At 41.7% G+C, this 21,743-nt stretch overlaps 2 protein-coding genes across 2 annotated transcripts in view; both read right to left on the bottom strand.

Annotated features, from left to right (window-relative positions):
- LOC146967587 (Na(+)/H(+) exchange regulatory cofactor NHE-RF1-like) overlaps positions 1–907 on the bottom strand; it is a 28,646-nt gene extending 27,739 nt beyond the window's left edge. The window contains exon 1 of the mRNA XM_085760759.1: positions 260–907. Within this exon, the coding sequence (XP_085616885.1) occupies positions 260–751 (492 nt within the window). The 5' untranslated portion in view covers positions 752–907. The remainder of the gene's footprint in view (positions 1–259) is intronic.
- A 4,141-nt stretch (positions 908–5,048) lies between these two features.
- Positions 5,049–21,331, bottom strand: LOC146967586 (ras-related protein Rab-37-like). The gene is made up of 9 exons (XM_085760859.1): positions 21,098–21,331; positions 10,241–10,351; positions 8,665–8,706; positions 8,423–8,489; positions 8,277–8,329; positions 8,008–8,073; positions 7,227–7,283; positions 6,862–6,938; positions 5,049–5,365 (listed from the first exon to the last, which is right to left on the bottom strand). The coding sequence occupies exons 1-9, from the start codon at positions 21,251–21,253 to the stop codon at positions 5,260–5,262; spliced, it is 735 nt and encodes a 244-aa protein (XP_085616985.1). The 5' UTR covers positions 21,254–21,331; the 3' UTR covers positions 5,049–5,259.
- Between the last annotated feature and the right edge of the window lie 412 nt (positions 21,332–21,743).

The following is a 21,743-nucleotide window of genomic DNA, read 5'->3' as shown; positions in this document are numbered from 1 at the left end:
TCTGAATGTGTATGTCATTATGTAACCAAATAATTTCCAGGAGATTGTAGCTATATAGGTACAATAGCACATACAAAAATAATTAACCCAGATAACTTCAGATAAGACCAAACCAGATAAGTAGTAGCCTAAATATATTTCCATACAATAATTTCCATTTTCCATACTTTTCCAGACCTGGAAATGTATAAAATCAAACTCCATACTTTTCCATACTTTCCATCCTACTTAATAACCCTTGGTGAGTGCTTGACTGTACCTTGGTGCTGGAGCTGACACTCAGCCTCCCTGACCTCTCCGAGGAGCTGTCTCCGTTCTCTCGCGGGGCCGGGGTGGACTCTCGCGGGGTGCCGTTGCTCTGCGTGTCCGCGCGGTCCGAGTCGCTGCTGTCGCCGCCGCCGCCGCCGCCGCCGGGCAGGGGAACCCCGTCCGTGACGAACTCTTTCCGGCACTGCAGGTTGTGTTTCTTCAGCAGCTCGGCCGTCTCGTCGTCGACCACGATAAGCTCCAGAGCCCCGACGGTGGCCCGTATCCTGGTCACCACTTGCTGGTGGCTCTCGCCCTCCACGCTGTCGCCGTTCACGAACACCAACCGGTCGCCCGCGAGGAGCCCGGCTTCCGAGGCGGGGGTGTCGGGCTCCACGAGCCGGATGAACTGCCCCACTTTGCCCTTCTCCCCGTGCAGGTGGAACCCGTAGCCGTTGGGTCCTTTCTCCAGCGCGCACAGTCTGGGTCGCAGGCTGCTGGACATGTTGATACTCTCTTCTATAACTTTAATCCTAAACCTCTTCGAAGCCTTTCAGCAGAAAAAAAAAAGGAGTGACACAAACACCATAGAAGTTAGTGACACCTGTACGCCGCGCAGCACGCACTCGCACTCTTCCAACCCAGAGCTCAACTTCCGCTCGACTCAGCCGCCGTCAACTTTCCGCTGTAAATAGTTGAAGTTTTCACGCCTACCGGGCTGCTGGCAGTCAGACCCTCCCTCCCTCCTGAGCTGCTGCTGTTGCAATCTGCTTCTCCGCCTCCGGTCCCGCTCTCAGCGGAGGTACCACCGTCAAGCTGCTGGCCCACTCAGGACCAACACGCGTCGTGGAGTTTCAAAATAAAAGCTAGTTCCGCCTACGCCATAAAACAACCATTAATATTCTGACTCTGTGTCACCCTCTTTATCTTTTGTGTTTATTAGCCTATCTGAATTAGATTTTAAAGATAGATACCCTATTATAGTAGGCTATTTTAGAAGTTAATGATAAAATCAATACATTTGTGTTACCTTATATTAGGCTAGTTTGAAAGCATGATTTGCAACTGCTTTTAATGATGATTGTAGGCTATGCTGTTGTCTGAATTTGCTTGTATGTGTCTTCTAACTCTGCTCTGTGTTCTGGTCTTTTTTGCTTTTTTGCTTTTGGCTTGAATCTGGCACACACAGAATAGTAGTCGGCCTATAGCCTACCAGATGGTAACACCTGGAATCTGCCTAGATGTGAAAGTATACTGTAGGCCTATGGCAGGGACCCAGGCTGCAGGCAGAGACCCAGAAGTTTATCATGCTATCTTTTAGACTCACGTGAATTGGCATGGCAACACACCAAAAAACACAGAGACATAGACAGGTGTGGTGACGCTCTACTGTCTTACTTTAGAGGAACCAGGGGCATGGTGATGGAATAGGAAAAATACATTGGTAAACATAATTCCTGCTAGATTGTTATTGTCATGGATATACATATCAGGCCTCTTAAATATGAAGACTGTGCTGTAAAGACTCTCTTTGTGAAATCAGTAAAAACTTGTAGCAGAATGTGGCCAAAGAACCATGGCCTCTAGGGAATAAACTGTAACACAAAAGCACTAAGAAGCAACACTTCCTTTACTTGACATTGAACAATACGAGTTGTTTGCTTTATTTTGAAGGCTGGGCCTTCAAGTAGGACGTTTAGTTTCCTTTTGTTTCCGCTAGTTTTACAGTGATGGATAATGAAGTGACATGTTTCAATATTGAAAAAATTAGACAAAAATAAAACATTATGTGGCTAGCCTATATTTTACATCATATCCATTCATGGTATTAGAGTTTGACATGAACATACACAGAAGTTAATTGATTTAGTTAATTATTTACCTTAGACTCCATTGCCCTACCTGTCATATTTAGTACTGAATGAATGGCGACAGCTGCTGTGAGTTAAGAGGACTTCCTCCTGTCATCATTCATGTGTAAGGGTTCACACACACACACACACACCACAGATTTTACGCTACAACCACAGTGGAGGACACTTCTGATAGAGCGTTCAGTTAAAAATAGTTTATTTTTATGCAGCATACGACACATCAAAGACAACTTTAACCAGCTTGGTCAGAACACGAACAACTGTTGAGTGTGTACAAAGTCTCATGGCCACAATCTGAATAACCTCATATTATAAACTGTACTAGACCTGAGCTGACTCAGAGTTTACAATAACTGATCAATACGAAATATTTGCATTGCATACTGTTGTCAAACAAATGTTCATAACCTGCTTGTGTGACTGAAACCTGAACACGAGGCCTCTGTTGTGACATCATTCCTGCTTTAAAGCTGCACTTACTGTAATAATATCTGTTTTATCAATGGATCAGACAGTCTGATTCAATAATATATTATATCATTCATCCAACAACAAATTCTCCATGTAGTAGGCCTATTTAGAAGCTAAAGAACCAGATATGAGTTGAGAAACAGAATTAAAGGGAGAGTGAACATCCGACAGATATTCAATTCTAAATAAATACCAATGAATCTGTTTCTGTTGGATGTTAAAATTGGCAACTGTTTGCAACATGTTCACCAGTAACGCAGCATTAGTATGACTATGTGGACTGATAAAGCCCACTAGGTCTCATAAACTATTTAAAACAAAATTTAACCCTGAGAATTGAGTTCAAATTTCATCAGAAATGCTAATTAGTTATTCAAATTCTGTTCATCTAGATGCAAATATACAGTAAAGAGAGTTTCATATACGCTCTGGAGGCACTGCACATACTGTATTGTAGATTTAGTCCATGCAATCCAGCAAACATGCAATCAAACTGAAGATCATCAGGCTGTTGAAGCAAAGTAGCCTACACATTTTTTTTTTTTTTAAGTATGAAAATAATGCAGCCAACATCAAAACACAAAGTGTCACTCACCCACAGATACAAAGGTGTTTCCCTAAACGAAGCTCGTAATCTGTTTGACCTCATGCAGCAGAGACCAAAACACTTTTGCATCATCACTGTTCAGAGGAGCGGACGTCCTCAGCAGCAGTCACTCAGACACGCCTCGTCCCTCAGTGAACGTCCAACAGCAGCCGGCTGTCGCTCATCAGGAGCCGTCTGTCAAGAATGAACCAGTCTGACTCGGTCTCACACAGACGGGGCTTTTGTCCATGTACTTGGCTTTTTTGAAACGTATCCATGACACAGTGTGTGGCCTTTGTCTGGATCTGTTGGCAGATTGCATGATACATAAGGTTGCAGCAATGTTGTTGTTGACTGTCAGTGGGGTGACATCCTCCACTTTGGCTAAATGACGTGTTTGAGGAACTTTATTGTTCTTGCATCGGCTAAATCGAATGTCAGATACTGTAGGCTAAAAATATAAATCAATAAATGATAACATTTTCTGTTAAAGGAGCAGTTAGACATTTTGGACTCATTTGCTTTCTTACTGAGTGTTAGGTGAGAAATTGAATACTCTTTATATGTGTATGCAAACTTTATAGAGCCAACAGGTAGTTTAGCATAGCTTAGCATAAGAACTGGAAGCAGGGAGAAACAACTGTGGTAACTCTGTTAAAAATCCAACTAAATACATCTCTACAGCCCGCTGATCAACATCTAGTATCTGCACAAAAATCAACACTTTTTTTTTTTCATTTCAAGATAGAATGATGCCATTCTTGGGGGCGGGGTACATTATGCAGGGAATCTGCAGCAGGGGTGTGTGGGTGGATGTAAAATGACATTTGCCTCAAAAGATTCAAAAGATTCAGTCCTACATGAGATCATAACAGTTCATATTTGTATGTTGGGAGAGAAAAAACTCCCAATCTGAATCTTATCTGAAGATAAAATTGGCATTGCTTTGAGTTCTATATTACAGCGTGTCTATGACATGCTAACCAGGCTTCAGAGCCCTTCAGATTATGGCTTGTTGTTGTGTTGTGTTTCTTCTTTGGCACTGTCATACAGGTGCATCTCAATAAATTAGAATATAATGGAAAAATCCATTTAGTTTGAGTGAAATAGCCCCAACCAACTACTGAGTGCATATAGATGGACATACTTTCCAGAAAGACCACATTTCCATATAATAAATCTCTTTTGTAATATTCCAATTTTTGAGATAGTGAATTTTAGGTCTTCGTTAAATGTAAGCCATAATCATTACAATTAAAAGAAACTAAATAAATAAAGACATCAAATGTTTCATTCTGTGTGTAATGGATCTATATACTGTATAAATTTCACTTTTTGAATTGAATTACTGACATAAATAAACTTATTGAGATGCACCTGCTACCTCATACGAGAAACAGATGTGCCATCCAATCCTGGATGGTTCTCTGTAACCAACAGCTACTGTGTGCATATGGGAAAAATAACAAATGTTAGCAAACCATACCATGCTACTGTAAACTAAGAGGGTAATCATGGTGACTGTTATACCGGTTTAACATGCATGATAGCACTGTGACTGTTAGGACACAAATAATCTCAAATAACTTTACATTTGGACGTGCTCTAGCTCTGAACATCTGAATCTGGAGGTGGAAACTAACGCAGAGAGAGGGACGTGACGTGGAACAGAGGCCAGCAGAGGAGTGGGTGCATTGTTCCATGAGAGTCCATCCACTGACATCATGATAATGGGGTATTCACTCTGTATGCTATAAGCTGGTACCACATCCTGACTCCAGCTCTGTGCTCGACACTCTCTCATCTCACTCTCATAAAGAAAGCAAAAGCATATACATTATACTGTAATAAGGCTATATTCCCTTTTTTATAGTTCACAATGATTGAAGAGTTGTGGAGCTTCCTCTCAGTTCAGTTTCCATTGATCTATGTTTGGCTTTCATGAATGGCAGCATCATATTTTGGGAGCAGCGGTGAGTTAACGGGACGTTCCTCCCACACTCCACAGCTCTCGGCGTGTCTCTGACAGTCTGTTGGCCCTGAGCAGTGGGAGGAGGAGGAGGAGGAGGAGGAGGAGGAGGTTCAGAAGTAGCTGCAGCAGCCCGTCTTCTCCCTCTGTGCTTCGATGTATTCGTGGATCTGGAACTTGGGTTGACTCGGGTGTTCGATGGCCCGGTGCTTCAGATCCCTGAGGGACACAACCACACAGTTTAGGGGAACAGCGTCCGAGGCGTGACGCCGTCAGTCAGTGTGTGTCATCCACCTCTGATCGAATGGAGGTTCCTCCCTTGTTGATGTTTTTTCAGTAGGGTTTGGATTTTTAAACTCAATCATGTGGTGTGTGTGTGTGTGTGTGTGTGTGTGTGGGACAAATCTGCCCAACCAACTGTAAAGCCAGCTGTGCAGGCCGCTGACCTAAAACTGTTGTTTAGAGGAATTCACACTGTGGTAAGGAAAAACTTTAGTGGCAAGCACAGAGGAAATATTTGCCATGGAAAAAGCTAGAATGCAGAACAGCCTCGGCCCAGTGATGCAGCAGGGACGTGACTAATGCTTTGGGAGCAGTGTAACTCCAGTAATGTTAGTAAATAATAGAATGAGTTAAGTATTTGTATTTAAAGATATCCTGTCATGATCTGGCCCTGTGTGACTTCCTGAATGAGTCTGTATGGTTTCCTGTTTTATTTTGAAATGACTGTCCTTACGTGTCTGCTGCACTGCTTCCTGTCTCAGCTTTGTCCCTCCCTTGTATCTATTTATTTATAGGGGCCCAGACTAACATTCTTTCACTAGGAGCAGAGTGCAAGGGCGCACACCGTAATTCGACTTTCAAAGCAAATATTCACATTTCCTCTCATTTTCATTGTATTTTTTCTGATAAATGATGATGAACCTCATGCTCCTCTAAATCAGCAAAACTGCAAATTTGTGGTCGCACATGTGCAAGTATATGAAAAATATACTAGCAGTGTCTTTAAGGTTAAGATTTTTGTTGTTGTTGCTGTTGTTTTTATTTCATTAAAGAAGGACAGCTGTACTGTATGATCAGTTTCAGATTTCTAGTTCTTACTAAACCACTGCATGAAGACATTTCATTATATAGTATTATTATATCTGTTGGTTGTATTAATCTATCATTTAATTAACTCCAAATCTCGAGAAAAATACATTAATGACATCATTGTCCATGGCAAGATAGACAGTCGAAGTGAGCTGAAGCTGTGATAAACAACTAGCCTAAATACCTTACATTATTTAATATAGACATCAACCGTTTTCTCTCCAGAAGAAAATGCTCAAATATCACCAGACCAGACAAATAGAAAATTATAATCATTGATCATTGATAATATTCCAGGAAGTCAAAGTCAAAGTTATAATGACAGGCTGCTCAGATAGAGATTTGCAAGTTGTCATGTGTAGAGTGTTGTAACGCTGCATTATGTGGTAATGCAATAAATGTTCACCTCATGATGTAATAACACCGCATTCTGTAATAATCTGCAACATTTTCTAATAAACTTCTTGAACGCAATATGTAAAAACTTATTACAAAATGTTGCAAAGTTTATTACATATTGCGTTCAAGAATTTTATTACAAAATGTGGCAGATTATTACATAATGCAGCGTTATTACATAATGTGACGCTACAAGAGTTAATGTAAAAAACATAGTGTCATACTTGGCCACAGCGATGAAGGCCAGCTCCACGTTCACTCCAGTCTTGGCACTGGTCTCCATGAAGGGAACTGAATACTCCTGCAGGAACAACCAACATTATACAACTTAGATTATTCTTTATAAAAGTCTGTTGTCTCATGAAATTTGACCACTTGGTATCAGAATACAAAACCTGTATATTTACATATTTAAAATTCAAACTGAAAGACAATGGCATCTAACAGACAGAAAGCTGTGCTTGCATTTATTGATGTGACATGTGGGACAGATGCAAATATTCCACTGATGCCAGCAGAAGTAACTGTATAGTGCATTGTGCTTGTGAGGAACCAAATACTGTAGGTAATAACTATACGGTGCACTCACTCTGGCCAGCCTCTCTCCTTCGTCTCTCCTGATCGCTCTCTCTCCGCTCATGTCGGCCTGACACAGAGATTCACCGTGTTACTGTGCATTCAAATCAAATGAAGGCACAGGGAAATACAACATACAGTACAAACAGATGTAGTTTACTTACTGTCTGACTGCAGGATATAACCAATACAATCACATGGCTGTTTATACGGACAGTACAAAATATGCTAATTCATTATTCTTTCGTTTTCAGTTAACTCCTCCTTAAATTCCCCGCTCTCTCCATATCCCACATCCTTACTCTGTCTTTTTATGATTTCAATTAATGATATTTTTGTACCTTATTTCTATTGTCTCTATTTGTTACTGATCACTTTGCTCTTTATCTTTCCATTTTTTCTTATTTTTGTTCATTTTGCTCATATAACGTTGATTATGTATGCACTTTATCTCCTTTTTTTCTATGTTTATTTGTTAGCCATATAGAAATTTGTCTTGTTGTAATATGTTATAGGGGTGGAACTTATGTACAAGCCAATCGGCTTCGTTCCCTCCGTGCAACTGCACCATTAAATGTGGGCTAAATAAATAAACCAAAACCTAAACCTTTACACTTCAAATTTGTGTTACCCAGAAGCTGATTTGTGATCAGTATTTGACCTGACTTTGTACTTGAATTAGACCACAGCCTTCCAGGAACAAACTGTATCTCCTCTCATTAGAAACCACAGATCACTTCCTCCTCTGTCTTCCCAGCACTCTTTCCCTTCACTTCTTAGCTCTTAGCTCTCACCTTGTTGCCCAGCAACATGATGACTACATCGCTCTGTGCATACTCATGGATCTCTGTTAACCAGGCCTGAAACAAAAAAGGACACATAATTGCATAGTCAAAGAAAACAGAGAGACAGTCTGTTTTGCATGAGACTGAATTAACTTCAGAACGGAGGTTAATTATGATAAACACACACATGCACATGACAGTTTTTCAGACCCTCCCTGACACACACACACACACACATCTCCACCTCTGTCCAAGCTGTAGATGCATCCCAGACTTACCCTGATGTTGTCAAAGGATGATCTGCTGGTGATGTCATACAGGAGGAGCAAGGCTTGGAAACAAAACAAGAAAATGATGATGAAGAAATCTCCACATATAATATAAAAAGTCAGCCTGTGGCTCAGTAACAGGGATTTTAACTCACCGTGTGCATCTCTGTAATATGCATGTGTCACACTCCTGAATCTTTCCTGTCCTGCTGTATCCCAAATCTGAAAGAGAAACAGGATAAAAAAAGCTATACTTGGAGCCTTGGCCTGGTTTCATGTGGCTAACTATAATTTTTAGTTCCAACACTGGTGCCCAAAATGAAACCAGTCTGTTCTACAAATAGACTGTTGTTATGAAAGCACATCTTTTTCCACCGGGACTGATTCTGTCACTGACCTGCAGTTTGACCTTTACATCATCCACATTCACCACTTTGTTCTGAAAGGAGCAGAAACAGATATTAAAGGAATGACAAAGAAGGAAAAGGTAAAAGTATTCTTTCTTTCCATGCAGATTGGTTATTTACATAGGTTTAGATATGTATGTCCTTGTTCAAATACACTGAAAAATACCTATAATAACTTATATGGAACTTAAAACATTATTTAAATTGAGTCTGGGTTTGTCAGACCTGTTCCCCTCAGACAACACAACCACTCTCTCACAGGAGCATCATCATGTTCGACATGAGGCAGGGTCACCCTCACCCTTTAGAGGGAGCAGCTCATTCAATTCAAATCATATAATAGAGAATTATTGTGCTTGAGGGTGACATGTTTGTTCTCTGCTTTGTTTGTGTAGTTGAGTTGGAAGGACATGATGGGGCGTTGTGCGTTATCCAGTGTAAGAGTTGATGTTGAGTCTTTATGTTTTGTCATTTTCCAATATTAGTGACTAACAAACGTCCATTGACCATCCCTCAGTGGTACTGTATGTGTGTGTGTAGTCCAGACCAAAGTGAAGCAATGCTCCCCCAGTTAACCAACACAACACATCCCATAAATGATCTGATGGCCATTTGCATTCATTATGTAATGTGCTGCCCTCTTGTGGCTGCAGCAGGCTTTGTCTTTGGAAGCTTGCATGACGACCAGCTGTTGTATCTGGAGCTGTTGACACTGGTTAATTGGAGGGTCTCGTTGATAAAGGCCGTGTCAAACAGAGGAGACAAGAGAGCAACATTTTTGGGGTGTTTGTGCACATGCATTGTGGGTAATCCTCGGTTTTTTGACGGGTGACTACAGAGCAATGCGCCACATCGCTAACTCAGCTTCCACTGCTCTTATCTCATCAGTTAGGACATTATTACGTGTGTTATTATACACATTCCCAGGTGTGTGGAAAGTGTGGGTGTGCATTAGAAAATGACTTTGATCTTATTACTTCAGTGTCAAGAGGTTGGAGCACAGAACAAACCTGCAGACCACACTGGACTTTATCAGCTCAAGTTCTCTTCATAATCACTTTGGTCCACATGTGTGACGACGAGGAGTTAGAGAGTATTGTGGAGCAGCTTTCATGCATTTTAATCCTGTTCTGCTATACTGAGATTGGTGATTAACATATCACACATTTATCCTATCCCCAAAACTGGGCCAATAAATCCAGAACACACACACGTTTGTAGGGCTATCTTTGTGAGGACACCAATTTACATAATGTTTTCCCTAGCCCCGTACCCTAACCTTAGCCATCCAAAACAAATGCCTAACCTCTCTCACTCTTAATGTAACATATACCTAATAATAACCTAGTTATTATAAACACTTAACTCTCAAAAAGCCCTGGGAAGGGGTCTGAGAAAGTGAAGACAAGCCAAAATGTCCTCACTTTCCCAAAACGTTCTCACTGTTGGTTCAAAACTCAAACTGGTCCTCACATGTATACAGTAGCTGTACAAGTACACACACACACACACACACACACACACACACACACACACACACACACACACACACACACACACACGTACCGTGAATCCGATGCCCACTGTGGCAGAGAAGGAGCCTGGGATGAACTTGCCCTGATCAAACTGCACCAGCAGAGACGTCTTCCCCACTCCACTGTCCCCGACCAGGATCGTCTGCAGGAGGACACACACACACACATACACACTCAGCAACACGGACCCAAACTTTATCTACCTTTATATTTATACAAACTGTCACTGAGCACCTTAGATGAATAGAATAGAATAGAATAGAATACATGTAGAAGCTTTATTGACATTGTATCAGATGCAACGAAATTGGAGATGCTACTCCTAATGGTGCATAAACACAAACTGCATATACAATAATAAAAAGCAATAGTCCATAGTGCAATTTGGCATCAGCTGGCATACTACAGTGCATGACAGTACTGAACGGTCACAGTTTGGTGAGTTCATAGTGCAATGTACACTGTGTTTATTGAGAGTTTAGTGCCTGGGGGAAGAAACTGTTTCTGAATCTGGATGTGTGTGTCTTAATGCCTGAAGGCAGCAGCTGAAACAAGTAGCAGAACCATGCACATCTGCTTATTCTTGCAATCATCCAATCAGTGAATGGCAGCCATGTATGTAAAATCCTGCAGATGGAGGTGAGGAACTTTAGTGCTGATTGAGATGTTTCTGAAACTGAGATTTTGACACGCACACAGTCAGAAACAAACAAACAAATTATCCAGTGAGCAGCAGCTCTGTGCCGTTGAGAGAGCCAATCTGGCTATAGTCACTCAGATAACCACTCTGCTGACAACACATCCAAACTCAAAGTAGATGCAGTACAACAACAACAACAAGAAACCTGAGTTTGCAGTGGACAGTAGAAGAGGCAGCAGATGGTCAGAGTTTGAATCCATAGACCCAACCTGCCTCATGTCAACAGTCCAAGCTGGTGAAGGTGGTGCAATGGAGAATGGAGAATTTTTTTCTGACTCTCTTCAGAAACTGAGACCGAGACTCACTTCAGAAACCGAGCCTTGAAACCAACCGTCGGGACCTCTGTGACTTTGTGATGTCACAACAAAGCAGTGAGCCCTCTCAGCCCACATGGACCCACCATCTAGTGGTGCAGGATTTAGTGTTTGAGTGTTTAACCTGAACTCTCAAAACAGTCAGCCAATCAGAGGAGAAGGACCAGAGTCTCCTGCCTTCTGATTGGTTCATTGATCTCTAGAGAGAGAGGTTTTTGGCTCTTGGTACAGTATCTTCTCATGGATCAACCCTGACAAAGTGCTTCTGACTGTAGCAGTAGATATACCACCAAGTAAATGGGTTAAGGTCAGTTTCAATAAAACTATATTGGGCTCAGTATTGGCTTGGAACACCTGTCTCCGGCTGAACTCTCTGTCATTTCATAATATCAAGTTATGAGTCAGCGTTTGCGTCACACCGGAGATCTCTGCTTTGAAGCAACACAGAGAATAACAAGGCAGAGGACCATTATTAGAGCCTGACTCACAAACTGGAGCAGACGACCTTCGAGGAGCAAAATGAATCCAAAGCAACACTCAGAACTGAGTTAGTCACCGTGCATGGGCCAGCAGTTAATACAGGCCGGTCTTTCATTTGCAGCCCACTTAGAAAAGTCACAGAGGCACCAAACACCTCCACACACACACACACACACACACACACACACACACACACACACACACACATAGAATCGTTTACTGACTTCTTAAAGAAAAGATTGATGCAGCAAATACAGGTTGAGTTTTTTTTCTCCATTCAGTTAAATATTCCTGACCTTGCTGTGAAATGAAAATGCTGATGTTGAACACTTTTGAAATGGTGAATGAGTCAGACATTGTGTTGAAAAATTGTTAAACTAAGTCTGGGCAGAGTCAGAGGTAGAATTAGGAATCATGAGATACATACAAATGTACTGGAAATGCAACAGGTAACACAAAACCACAGACACATAGCCTACATACTAGTCAATGTCATTATCATTTTGGCAAGATGTAAACTAGAGTTATTCCAACACCAACACTGGAATCGTAACAGTCTAAATCCTGGATCAGTCTATGCACTGATCTGATTACAGTCTAACTCAACTTTATAGTTTCACATTCAGATAAAATGACAGTTTCCACGAAAGTCAGTTCTTCACTGCTCAGGAGATCGTGCCGTGTGTAGGCTACTGCTTGAGGGCAGTGAAGAATTGATTTCTGGGAAACAATTCAATATGGTTGTTAGCGAAATGTCAGCAACCTGACATCATGTTACACAGGAAAATCAAAGAAAAAGGAGAAAAAAGCAACATTTCAAATTCAAGGGGGTGGCATTGGTGTCAAGACATAGACACACAAAGGACTTTTTTATTCCTACATTTATCTATTGCCTTATGATTGACATAATTAGACAGTGGAGTTGATGTATTCATAATTGAGAAAGGGGAGATTGCCCTGCGCCGCACAGATTAGATCCTCACATTGGTGTCAATGGTGTGGAGTCCACTCCTTCCTTTCTTGATGTATTCATGTTTTACAAAGATTTAACTTGATCTGTGCCGCACAACAGTATATCAGCAATCACATTAGATCCACTTAGAGTCTGTAGGAGGCAGCTGATACAATAATCTGCCAATACACTAGTTCAGGATGCTCAAAAATCTAACATTGATCACAGCACGAGCAATAACAATTAGAAGACCAGACTTTTAGTTGCACACTAGTATGCTACTAGTATGCACACAACCTCCTGATCTCATTCTCAACAGGGCTCCAGGTGATCTTGTGAATGAGTATTATCAATATTACACTGGCAAATCCCAAATCTTTCACGTAGTGGTTTGTTTACACAGCCAAGAGAGTTAACCAGGCCCCCTACGGACAAAGGGCCCCAATGGTAAGTTTTGCAATGACAACAGTAAACCCCCTAAAAACTCCCATGATGACATTACTCACCCAAGTGGGCCCCTGATGATGTCAGCTACAGTGGGCATCTATGGAGATTTTGCTTGTGAGGTGTTTAGAGAACATCTGTAACAGTAGTGTGTATGTTGGGAGGTTCTTAAAGGAATATTTCAGCATTTTGGCAAATTTTGCCTATTGCCATAATCGCTATATAGCAGTAGGTTTGTTACCTTTAATTGCAAGCTATTTTGCAAGCTATTTTTTAGAACAGCGGACCAGAGCAGCGAGCTGCTCAGAGCTAAGCTATGGAGGCTCATGGGATTTCTTGGTTTCCCTCATCAAACTCATCAAAAACACAATCCAACAACTCCAAAACGCTCTGGTGGACAAGCTGTGACCTGCACATTCACCACGGTAACCCAGAAATACCATATGCCTCCGTAGTGTTCGCTGAGCAGCTTGTTTCTCTGTCCCGCTGATTGAAAAACAAAATGCACCGACAATTTAAAGTAACAAACCTACTGCTATGACTATAGGCAATTGGTGAATTTGGCAAAATGTTGGAATATCCCTTTAAGTCTGTCCAGACTTTCACCCACTTCTGAACATCCATAGAAAGTCAGAGTTGCTCTTTGTTCAGCGTGCTCCAGATGGTGTCTAACTGCACTACAGTTTTGTCTCACTGCTCTCTGGATGTTGAAGGCTGGTGAGGAGGGAGAGGGGGATGAAGAGGAGAGGATTAGAGCTGAGATGCCGCAGCAGCTTTTCTCAACAGCTACAGGTTTTATAGCTTCTCTTTGATCTGAGGGGATTTTAGAAACACTCAGTAAAGACTCACATCTCTGCGGTGGAGGAAACACACTGAGGTTCCTGCCTCAGCAACACGACGTCCTCTGAATTCCCCTATCAGCTTCACCCAGGTGTAACTTCAATGGCTGCTTTTGAAATACACTGTTGAGGGAGCGGCCATTGAAGCAGTACAATGTTTGTTCAGTGGTGAAAAAGGTAAAGCACCAAAATGTTGACGGCCCTAGAAGTGTTGGAACCAGTGTGAAGAACACAGGGGTTTGGACCATTAATAAAACAAAATTATTAAAACTTTAAGAGAGAGAGAAAAAACTATAATCGTTCCAAATTGACAATACAATAATAACACAACACTGCACATACTCGCAATTTACGGTAATGTTACAAAAAAACTTGTGCTTTCAGGAAAAAAATGTACTGTAAACTGAAATTACAACTAAAATGTTATTTTTCCCACTTATAAACTAAAAACAATAGAAACTGGGACTTGAAGCTCAGCTCTTGAGAATTCTGGGTCAGGCCTTATACTCCACCCACCACCTGGTCGCTCCATGTTGACAAGTGAAGGAGCAGAGAGTATTTTTATTAGTTTTATTTCAGCCACAGATCTGAAGGAAACACTTTTATAGGCTTTTGTTTCCTCCCTCCCTCACTGCTGTGACTCAAAGTCAGCATTATGCAGGTTGATGGAGACACAGCTGCTGTGTTCTCTTTGACTGATGTCTATTTACATTTTACTCTGAACCATTTGTATGTTTCATACCGGCCTCTACTGAAAGGTTATTATATTAGTATCATTATAATGCAGTGACAATGATTCTCATTGACCTTGTACCTAAACTAGATTGACATGCAAACGTTAGATTGCAGATAAACACACTGTTTTATTCATAGCTAACACTTCTGTTCTTGTGACTATAACAATAAACAGAAAGTGGAATGAATGATCAGTTTCTGCACATATTACAAACCAACTACATTATCATCACTCCATCTGATCCTAATGGAATCCGTTTCCTGTTTACTGCCAGTGAGTAACACAATGCCTGCAAACGTATGCTTGTGTGTGTGTGTTTGTGCAAGGACAAAAGCAATAGGCTTAAAGGGATAGTTCAACATTTTGGCAAATTGGCCCATTGCCATAATCGCTATAGTCATATTGGTTGTTACCTTTAATTGTCGGTGGCTCGGTGCAAGCTATTTTTAGAACAGTGGAGCAGAGCTGCGAGCTGCTCAGAGCTACGGAGGCTAATGGGATTTCTTGGTTTCCCTCATCCCTCAGTTGTTTTACAGGTTAATGCAGAGACTTGCTTGCTGAAAAACTGTCCCTGAAGGCAACGCGCATCAGCGGTTTTGCATGAAGTTACCTCGAAAACCGTCTCGTAACGTTCTGTTATTATCTCATAGCGTGGTGAATGTGCAGGTCACAACTTGTCCACCAGAGCGTTTTGGAGTTGTTGGATTGTGTATTCGATGAGTTTGATGAGGGAAACCAAGAAATCCCATTAGCCTCTGTATTTTTGGCTTGACAGGGGTGTGTGTGTGTTTGTGGGGGAGGGGGGGTGTTTCCGTGGTAACAGAGGTTAGTCTCATCTCATAAAACCCCACTGGAGGGGGATAAGCAAAAGCATCGCAGATGTTTGGGAATTAGACGTGGATGACGTTGGGGATGTGTACAGTATGTGTGTGTGTAAATAAACTGATAACAGATTGTTAAGTGCCACTGAGCTTCCCTGCTTCTTATTTGGGCCCAGTGCTACATGGAGTGTAGCACTGTACCACCGTGGTCACAGAGACGTGCGTGCCGTCAAATGTCCCTGATGTCACGGCGACATCTCCACGGTGGTGATGTTCTGCTGCCTGAGAGGAGACAAACGTCACTTTCATTCTCCTGGGGAACATGAAGCCTGTGACGAGGCAGAGATCTAACTCAGCTTGACGTTTCTCATATTGCCACTAATTTGCTCCTGGATACGCAGCACAGCTGGGATCTGAAACCACAGAGCAGGAGCAGATTACTGTAGTTTCACATTCCCAGGCTGATGGCTGACACAGATTTACAGTATAGTGACTGTGTGTGTGTGTGTGTGTGTGCCTAAGTGTGCTGCTCATTTTGCTTGTTGAAAATGTCTGTGCATTATCCAAAACAGAATGATGAAATTACAGCACAATTACAGTTAATCTTTGCAATACATCCGACTTGCACTGATTATATTATCATTGTTTGTTATTCATCTTTTTTTTCTTTAAAGGTCCAGTGTGTAAAATGGGGGGAAAACCGTGATATCTTCAGATTCTAGATTGCAGCGCTCACTCACTCGCTTAAAGCAGATATCAGTGGAATGTTTTTGTTAATATAAGTCCTAAATAGTCCTATTTTCCGTCAGCAATCACTTACATGAAGTATTTCAGCCTAAACACGAGTCTCTCCGTCACTCTGCTCTGCTGTAACCCGAGGAGAAAATTTTCCTTGTGGGATACAAGTGTTATCCAATGAGGGGAGAGAACGGCATGAAGGGCTGTGTGTGCAGCCAAGGGATGCGCGTGAATGTGGTGACGTAGCACGAGGACCAATTGATGCCTGACAAGGGCGGGGGCTGCTAACTCATGGTGCGTTCAAGGAAACTCGTACTTTGTGTTTTTCCTTCCTGTGAAGTCATACCAGTTCGATCTGGTACGAGTTCACGGGTCGGAAGTTACGAGTGGCCGTTATAGGGAACTTTCACAGACAACAGGACGGTAAAAACACGAGCTACGGGTTACCTGGAACGCTACCAAGTCGTAGTTGTGACTTGAAGCTGTAACTTACGGTTTCAAAAGCCTGCCTTGAACACAGCATTAGCCGAAACGGCCGTGCCACTGATATCTGCTTTAACCCTCCCCCCTCCCGTTGGCAAAGTGACGGTGGCCTCCGAGGACAAAATAACTTGTTTACCACGACTGGGAAAACTGGGAGTATTTCAGGAGCACGGAGTGATGAGGTGAAGATCTAAACCATCTTATAATATGTCTGCTGTTTCCTTCTCCTTCTTCTTTCCTTCTGCCTTATTCTTCGTTGGTTTATTTATAAACACGAAACTCTTAAACCATGCTCCCTGTCTGGCTGGATTTTCCGTTCAGGCTGCCATAAAAACATGGTGGCGTAAATGGCGACACTCTCTAAAGCAAGACCCTTACTATATTTTTAAATAAAAGAATAATTATAAGGCTACGAAAACCAAACTGATTTTATTTTATAGCGGTTATGCACTTATACAATTATGTATATTCATGGGTAGTATATTCAGATTTTGCCAATGAACCTTGCCAATTATTACACACTGGACCTTTAAATCACCTGTTATTGATATGTAAATTTTTGTTTAGTGCTGTCCACTTTGCTGCTGCACATTTTGCCACTGTGGGACTAATAAAGGACTGTTATCTAACTATGCAATTTCAAATTGGCAATGTTTTCTTTCTTTCTTTTTAAATACCGCCAGCATCACTGCAAATAATATGACATGTGTCAAACCAAAATGATTCACTCTTCTAAAAAAAAATTTAAAAATCAGTTAGCTCTATGGAGCCCGGCAGGGTTGTAGATACTCCAGATTTGTTCTCTTAACAAGAAGCCAATAGGATTCTTAGCAAGCTAATGTCAGGAAATAAATTAACTACAGCACAGTCTCATGACTTCACTTTATTAAACTAATACTTTGATTGCGCTCTGACCTCTTCCTGCGGCAGACTGCAGACAGATGAAACGATGGAGTTGTTCTGTCAGAGCCGTGAGAGACAGATGACTGAGAAAACACTCAGCCTGTAAACGCTGAGTGTGTCTGAACAAGACAACATCTGCTGCTGGAAATTAGAATGACAAGAGGCTGTAGAAGCAAAACAATGCTGCCCGAGGCCGAATAATAATTTTCACATCACACATTATTCATGACACATTGTCCTTCCTCATATAAACAGTATTGATGAGTGTAGGCTCTTAATGGGTTGACAGCCATAAACAGGGACTGACTTCTGAAGGTTTTTGTCTTATAAAAGGATTTGTTGACATTACGATAAATATTATTCTATATAAAAACCTCTATGATATGATCACCAAATTTAAGAAGATGTTAAATCGATGTTGCACTGATTTCAGTAGAACTATAGAATGGAGTGTAACGTCACTGTGGTGATGAGATGTAGGAGGATGCTGTACTGTAAAACCACAGTGTCATTTCAGCTCCATGTGCAACCACTGGAATAAGTAGGAAGCACTCAAAGAGAGAGCTCCATTTTGTTGTGTAATGACTGAAAGTCGACCCCCTCAGTCAAAAGAGACAATGGAAAAGACTATATGGAAAAAAAAGTGAGACAGGGAGAAAACTGGACCGACCTGAGAGCGGTTCACCTGAAAAGAACAGTTGTTCCTGAGTTTTAAAAGAACAGCTTGCCTTGTTATAATTTGCCCCTTTGCGAAACACCTGCTCCCCTCACAACAGAGGGCTCACACACACACGCACTCACTCACATACAAAGCATGTGAGACTGTTAGAGCAAGCTGATAATAGAGTGTAGTGGTTACATTAGGTTCATGTCTCAACAGACCAATTAGCCTTGGGGAGAACTCAGTTCTCACTAAACTCACACTAATGACATATAGTCACTCAGCAGCTTCAGCCTCAGGAGCTAATTCATGCTATGGCATCATGATCACTGTGTGTGTGTATATAGATTTTAAGAAGTGCCTTTATATTACAGTAAAGGTCTATAGTGTGTAAAATGGGGGGGGAACCGTTATATCCAGTGTTCAGATTCTAGACTCCAGCGCTCACTCACTTGTTTGTACTCAGTGACGGTGGCCTCTGAGGACAGAAAACTTGTTTACCAGGACTGGGACGACTGGGAGTATTTCAGGAGCATGGAGCGATGAAGTGAAGATCTAAACCATTTTACCATACGTCTGCTGTTTCCTTCTTCTTTCCTTCCTCTTTCTGATCTTCGTTGGTTTATTTATAAACGCGAAACGCGCTCTCTATTTTCCGTTCGGGCTGCCGTACAAACATGGTGGCGCAAGATGGCAACACTCTCTAAAATCCTAAAATAATTATAAGGCTACGGAAACCAAACTAACTTTATTTTATAGCGATTATACACTTATACAAAATATATTCATGGGTAGTTTGTTCAGATTTTGCCAATAAACCCTGCCAATTATTACACACTGGACCTTTAACAATTGAAAATGCATTAACATTTAACAGAAACAGGGTGAGCACAAATTCCCTATAGTGACTGATATATGAAGGGAAAGTATAAGGGCTGTGTGTGTGTGTGATTTGATGCTGTTACTGCAATAAAACATAATATAATGTGACATTTCTCTGATGCCCGGAGGGAATCTCTCATTTGTCTCTCCTCTTTCTATAGCCAGGTCAAAGGTCGGTATTGGAGTGAAGTCAGTGGGCAGTATCATTTGATGACCAACTGTGCATGTGATTGGACTGTGGGACGGAGAAAGAGAACTCATATCCACACCGCCACAGGGAGAACATGTGAATCAAACCCAGAACCTTCTCCCTGAGAGGCAAAATCATACAGTATGTCACAGTGACATTATATCATAAATGTCACTGTAACTCACTGTGAGTAAAACCAGAGCCAGCGCATGACATTTCTCTCATGTCGGTAATTTAAGTTGTCACAACCAATGTCTAGAGAACAGCTGCCATGGTCTGCATCTTGAATCCTCATCTGATGTTGTATTTTTGGACATTGTTTAGTTTCAGATACATGTTGTCTGGGTAAAACAAATTGCAATGTGTCTATCACATTTAACACTTTTACTTGTAACGTAATATTTTCTTCACAGTGGTACTGCTGATAAAAAGTATTCTAACACAGCCACCACTGCAGACATCCAGAGGAACTTTTATCTGCATTTGTATGAATCATCTAATTCAAGATCAAATGTGCAGTTACAAGCATTTCAGAAGATTCAGTGACTAAATTAGGTCAGGTTTCATCACCTGCCCACTAGAAATATTCAATAAAAGACAAAGCCATTACAGCAGAGGGGTGTGTATATTTAGAAAGTCAAAAATCAGAACCAACCCTAAACTAAGATGTACAAGGGCAACAGCTGGAATAATCTGGAGAATGACTTAAAAACATGCAGCACCATAATCTCATTTAAAAAAACACTCAATTAATGTATAGTTGGAGCAATGTGATACTGTAGGGCTTTTCTCACTCTTTTTTTTCTGTCTTCTTTTGTTTGACTCTGTTTATTTGCTGATGAAAGGAACTAGTAGATTGCATAGGTTTTAACATAACTTGATTGAAGATTCAGCCTACATCTTTTCGGTCTAAATGTCTATTATACACTTTCTTTATTTACTTATTGTTTACTTTGATTTGCATATTTTCTGTTTTGTCTTTTTTTTTTTTTTTTACACCGTGTCTAGCTGCTGAATTTATGTTGAGCTGTAATTTCTATTGTACAATGAAGTGCCATGTCAAGAACAAAATAAACTAAACTAAACTAAAACAAAACAAAAATATGACATAGGTTGAATGTATGTCCCCATATGACCAGTGTTATATAGGTTACAGTACACTATATCCTCTGGGTAGGTTTCTACAATAGGCTACCCACAGTAAAAAAAAATGTGTATGGTGACAGCCTATATAAAGTAGCCTATCTATGTTGAATTTATATGGTTAATCAGACATATATGAATGTCTGATTAACCAAACACCTCCTCTAATTCCTCTAATGAAGACCAGTCCTCTACATTGTAGACTAATTGCACATTCAAGAGCGGAAGTGGATGTATGTGCACCACTGAATTGAGAGGGGGGGGGGGGTCTCCCGTAGTGACAATAGCATAGCAGGCACATGTGTATAAGGCATGCTACAGAGGAATGCAGTGCTTTGCTCGAAGCTTCATCTCTCAGTTAGATACAGGAAGCTTTACTTATCGCTGAGGGAAATATGTGCTCTGGCCAAGTGTGACGCGCAACAAGGCTGGAAACGGACCAAGCAAAACCGCATCCAAGTGTTGGATCAGCACCACGGAGAGCGCAGTGCCGGTCCACCGCGGAGGCGTACCCGGACTGTCTGGAGGACAGGGGTTTGGTTTGGTTTGGATCACAGCTGACCACAAAACAGCTTTGCAAAGTTGAAAGGTGAATTTCTTACCTTGTGCACTAAATCCTCGTCATATGTGGGAGCCGGGGGGGTCTTTGCCGGGTTTTCCGTGGTCTCCCCGGATCCGTAGGCGCTGTCGGGCTGGATCTCCGGGTAATCCGTGGTGTAGTACGCCGAGATCGGCTCCATGGACTCCATACGCTCCATGCTGTCGTCCTCTCTCCCTGAGCGCTTTTACAACTGAGGATGCTGATGAGGAGGACAAGGATACCAAACAACTCTCTCTCTCTCCTCTCTGTATCTCTCCCTCTCTCTCTCTGTGTCTCTCCTCCTCTCTGTATCTCTCCCTCTCTCTCTCTCCCTGCTGCCTCCTCGCGCTCCACGCTCCTCAATAGGCTCCTCCTTTGGACTGAATCACGATCTTCTGCCTACTTCACTTAACATTTAAAAGGCACGTCGTGATCGACCACGTCACGCCACACACAACAGGCTGACGGTGGGGGAGCTGATGATGATGATGATGGTGATGATGATGATGATGATGATGGAGCAGGAGGAGGAGGATGCTGAGCGTCCATTCATACAACGTGGGTCCATTCATACAATGTGTGGAGGATGGGCGGATGATGAAGACGATGTGAGGAGAGAGAACTGGCAGGTTACTTAACTGGAGGCGGCTGCAGGACACCAAGAAAAC

Source organism: Trachurus japonicus, chromosome 19 (genome assembly GCF_045865225.1).
Source record: "Trachurus japonicus isolate A0001 chromosome 19, Traja_1.0".
Taxonomy (NCBI): domain Eukaryota; kingdom Metazoa; phylum Chordata; class Actinopteri; order Carangiformes; family Carangidae; genus Trachurus; species Trachurus japonicus.
The sequence above is the reverse complement of the archived record's forward strand: the minus strand, read 5'-3'. Positions and strand labels throughout refer to the sequence as shown.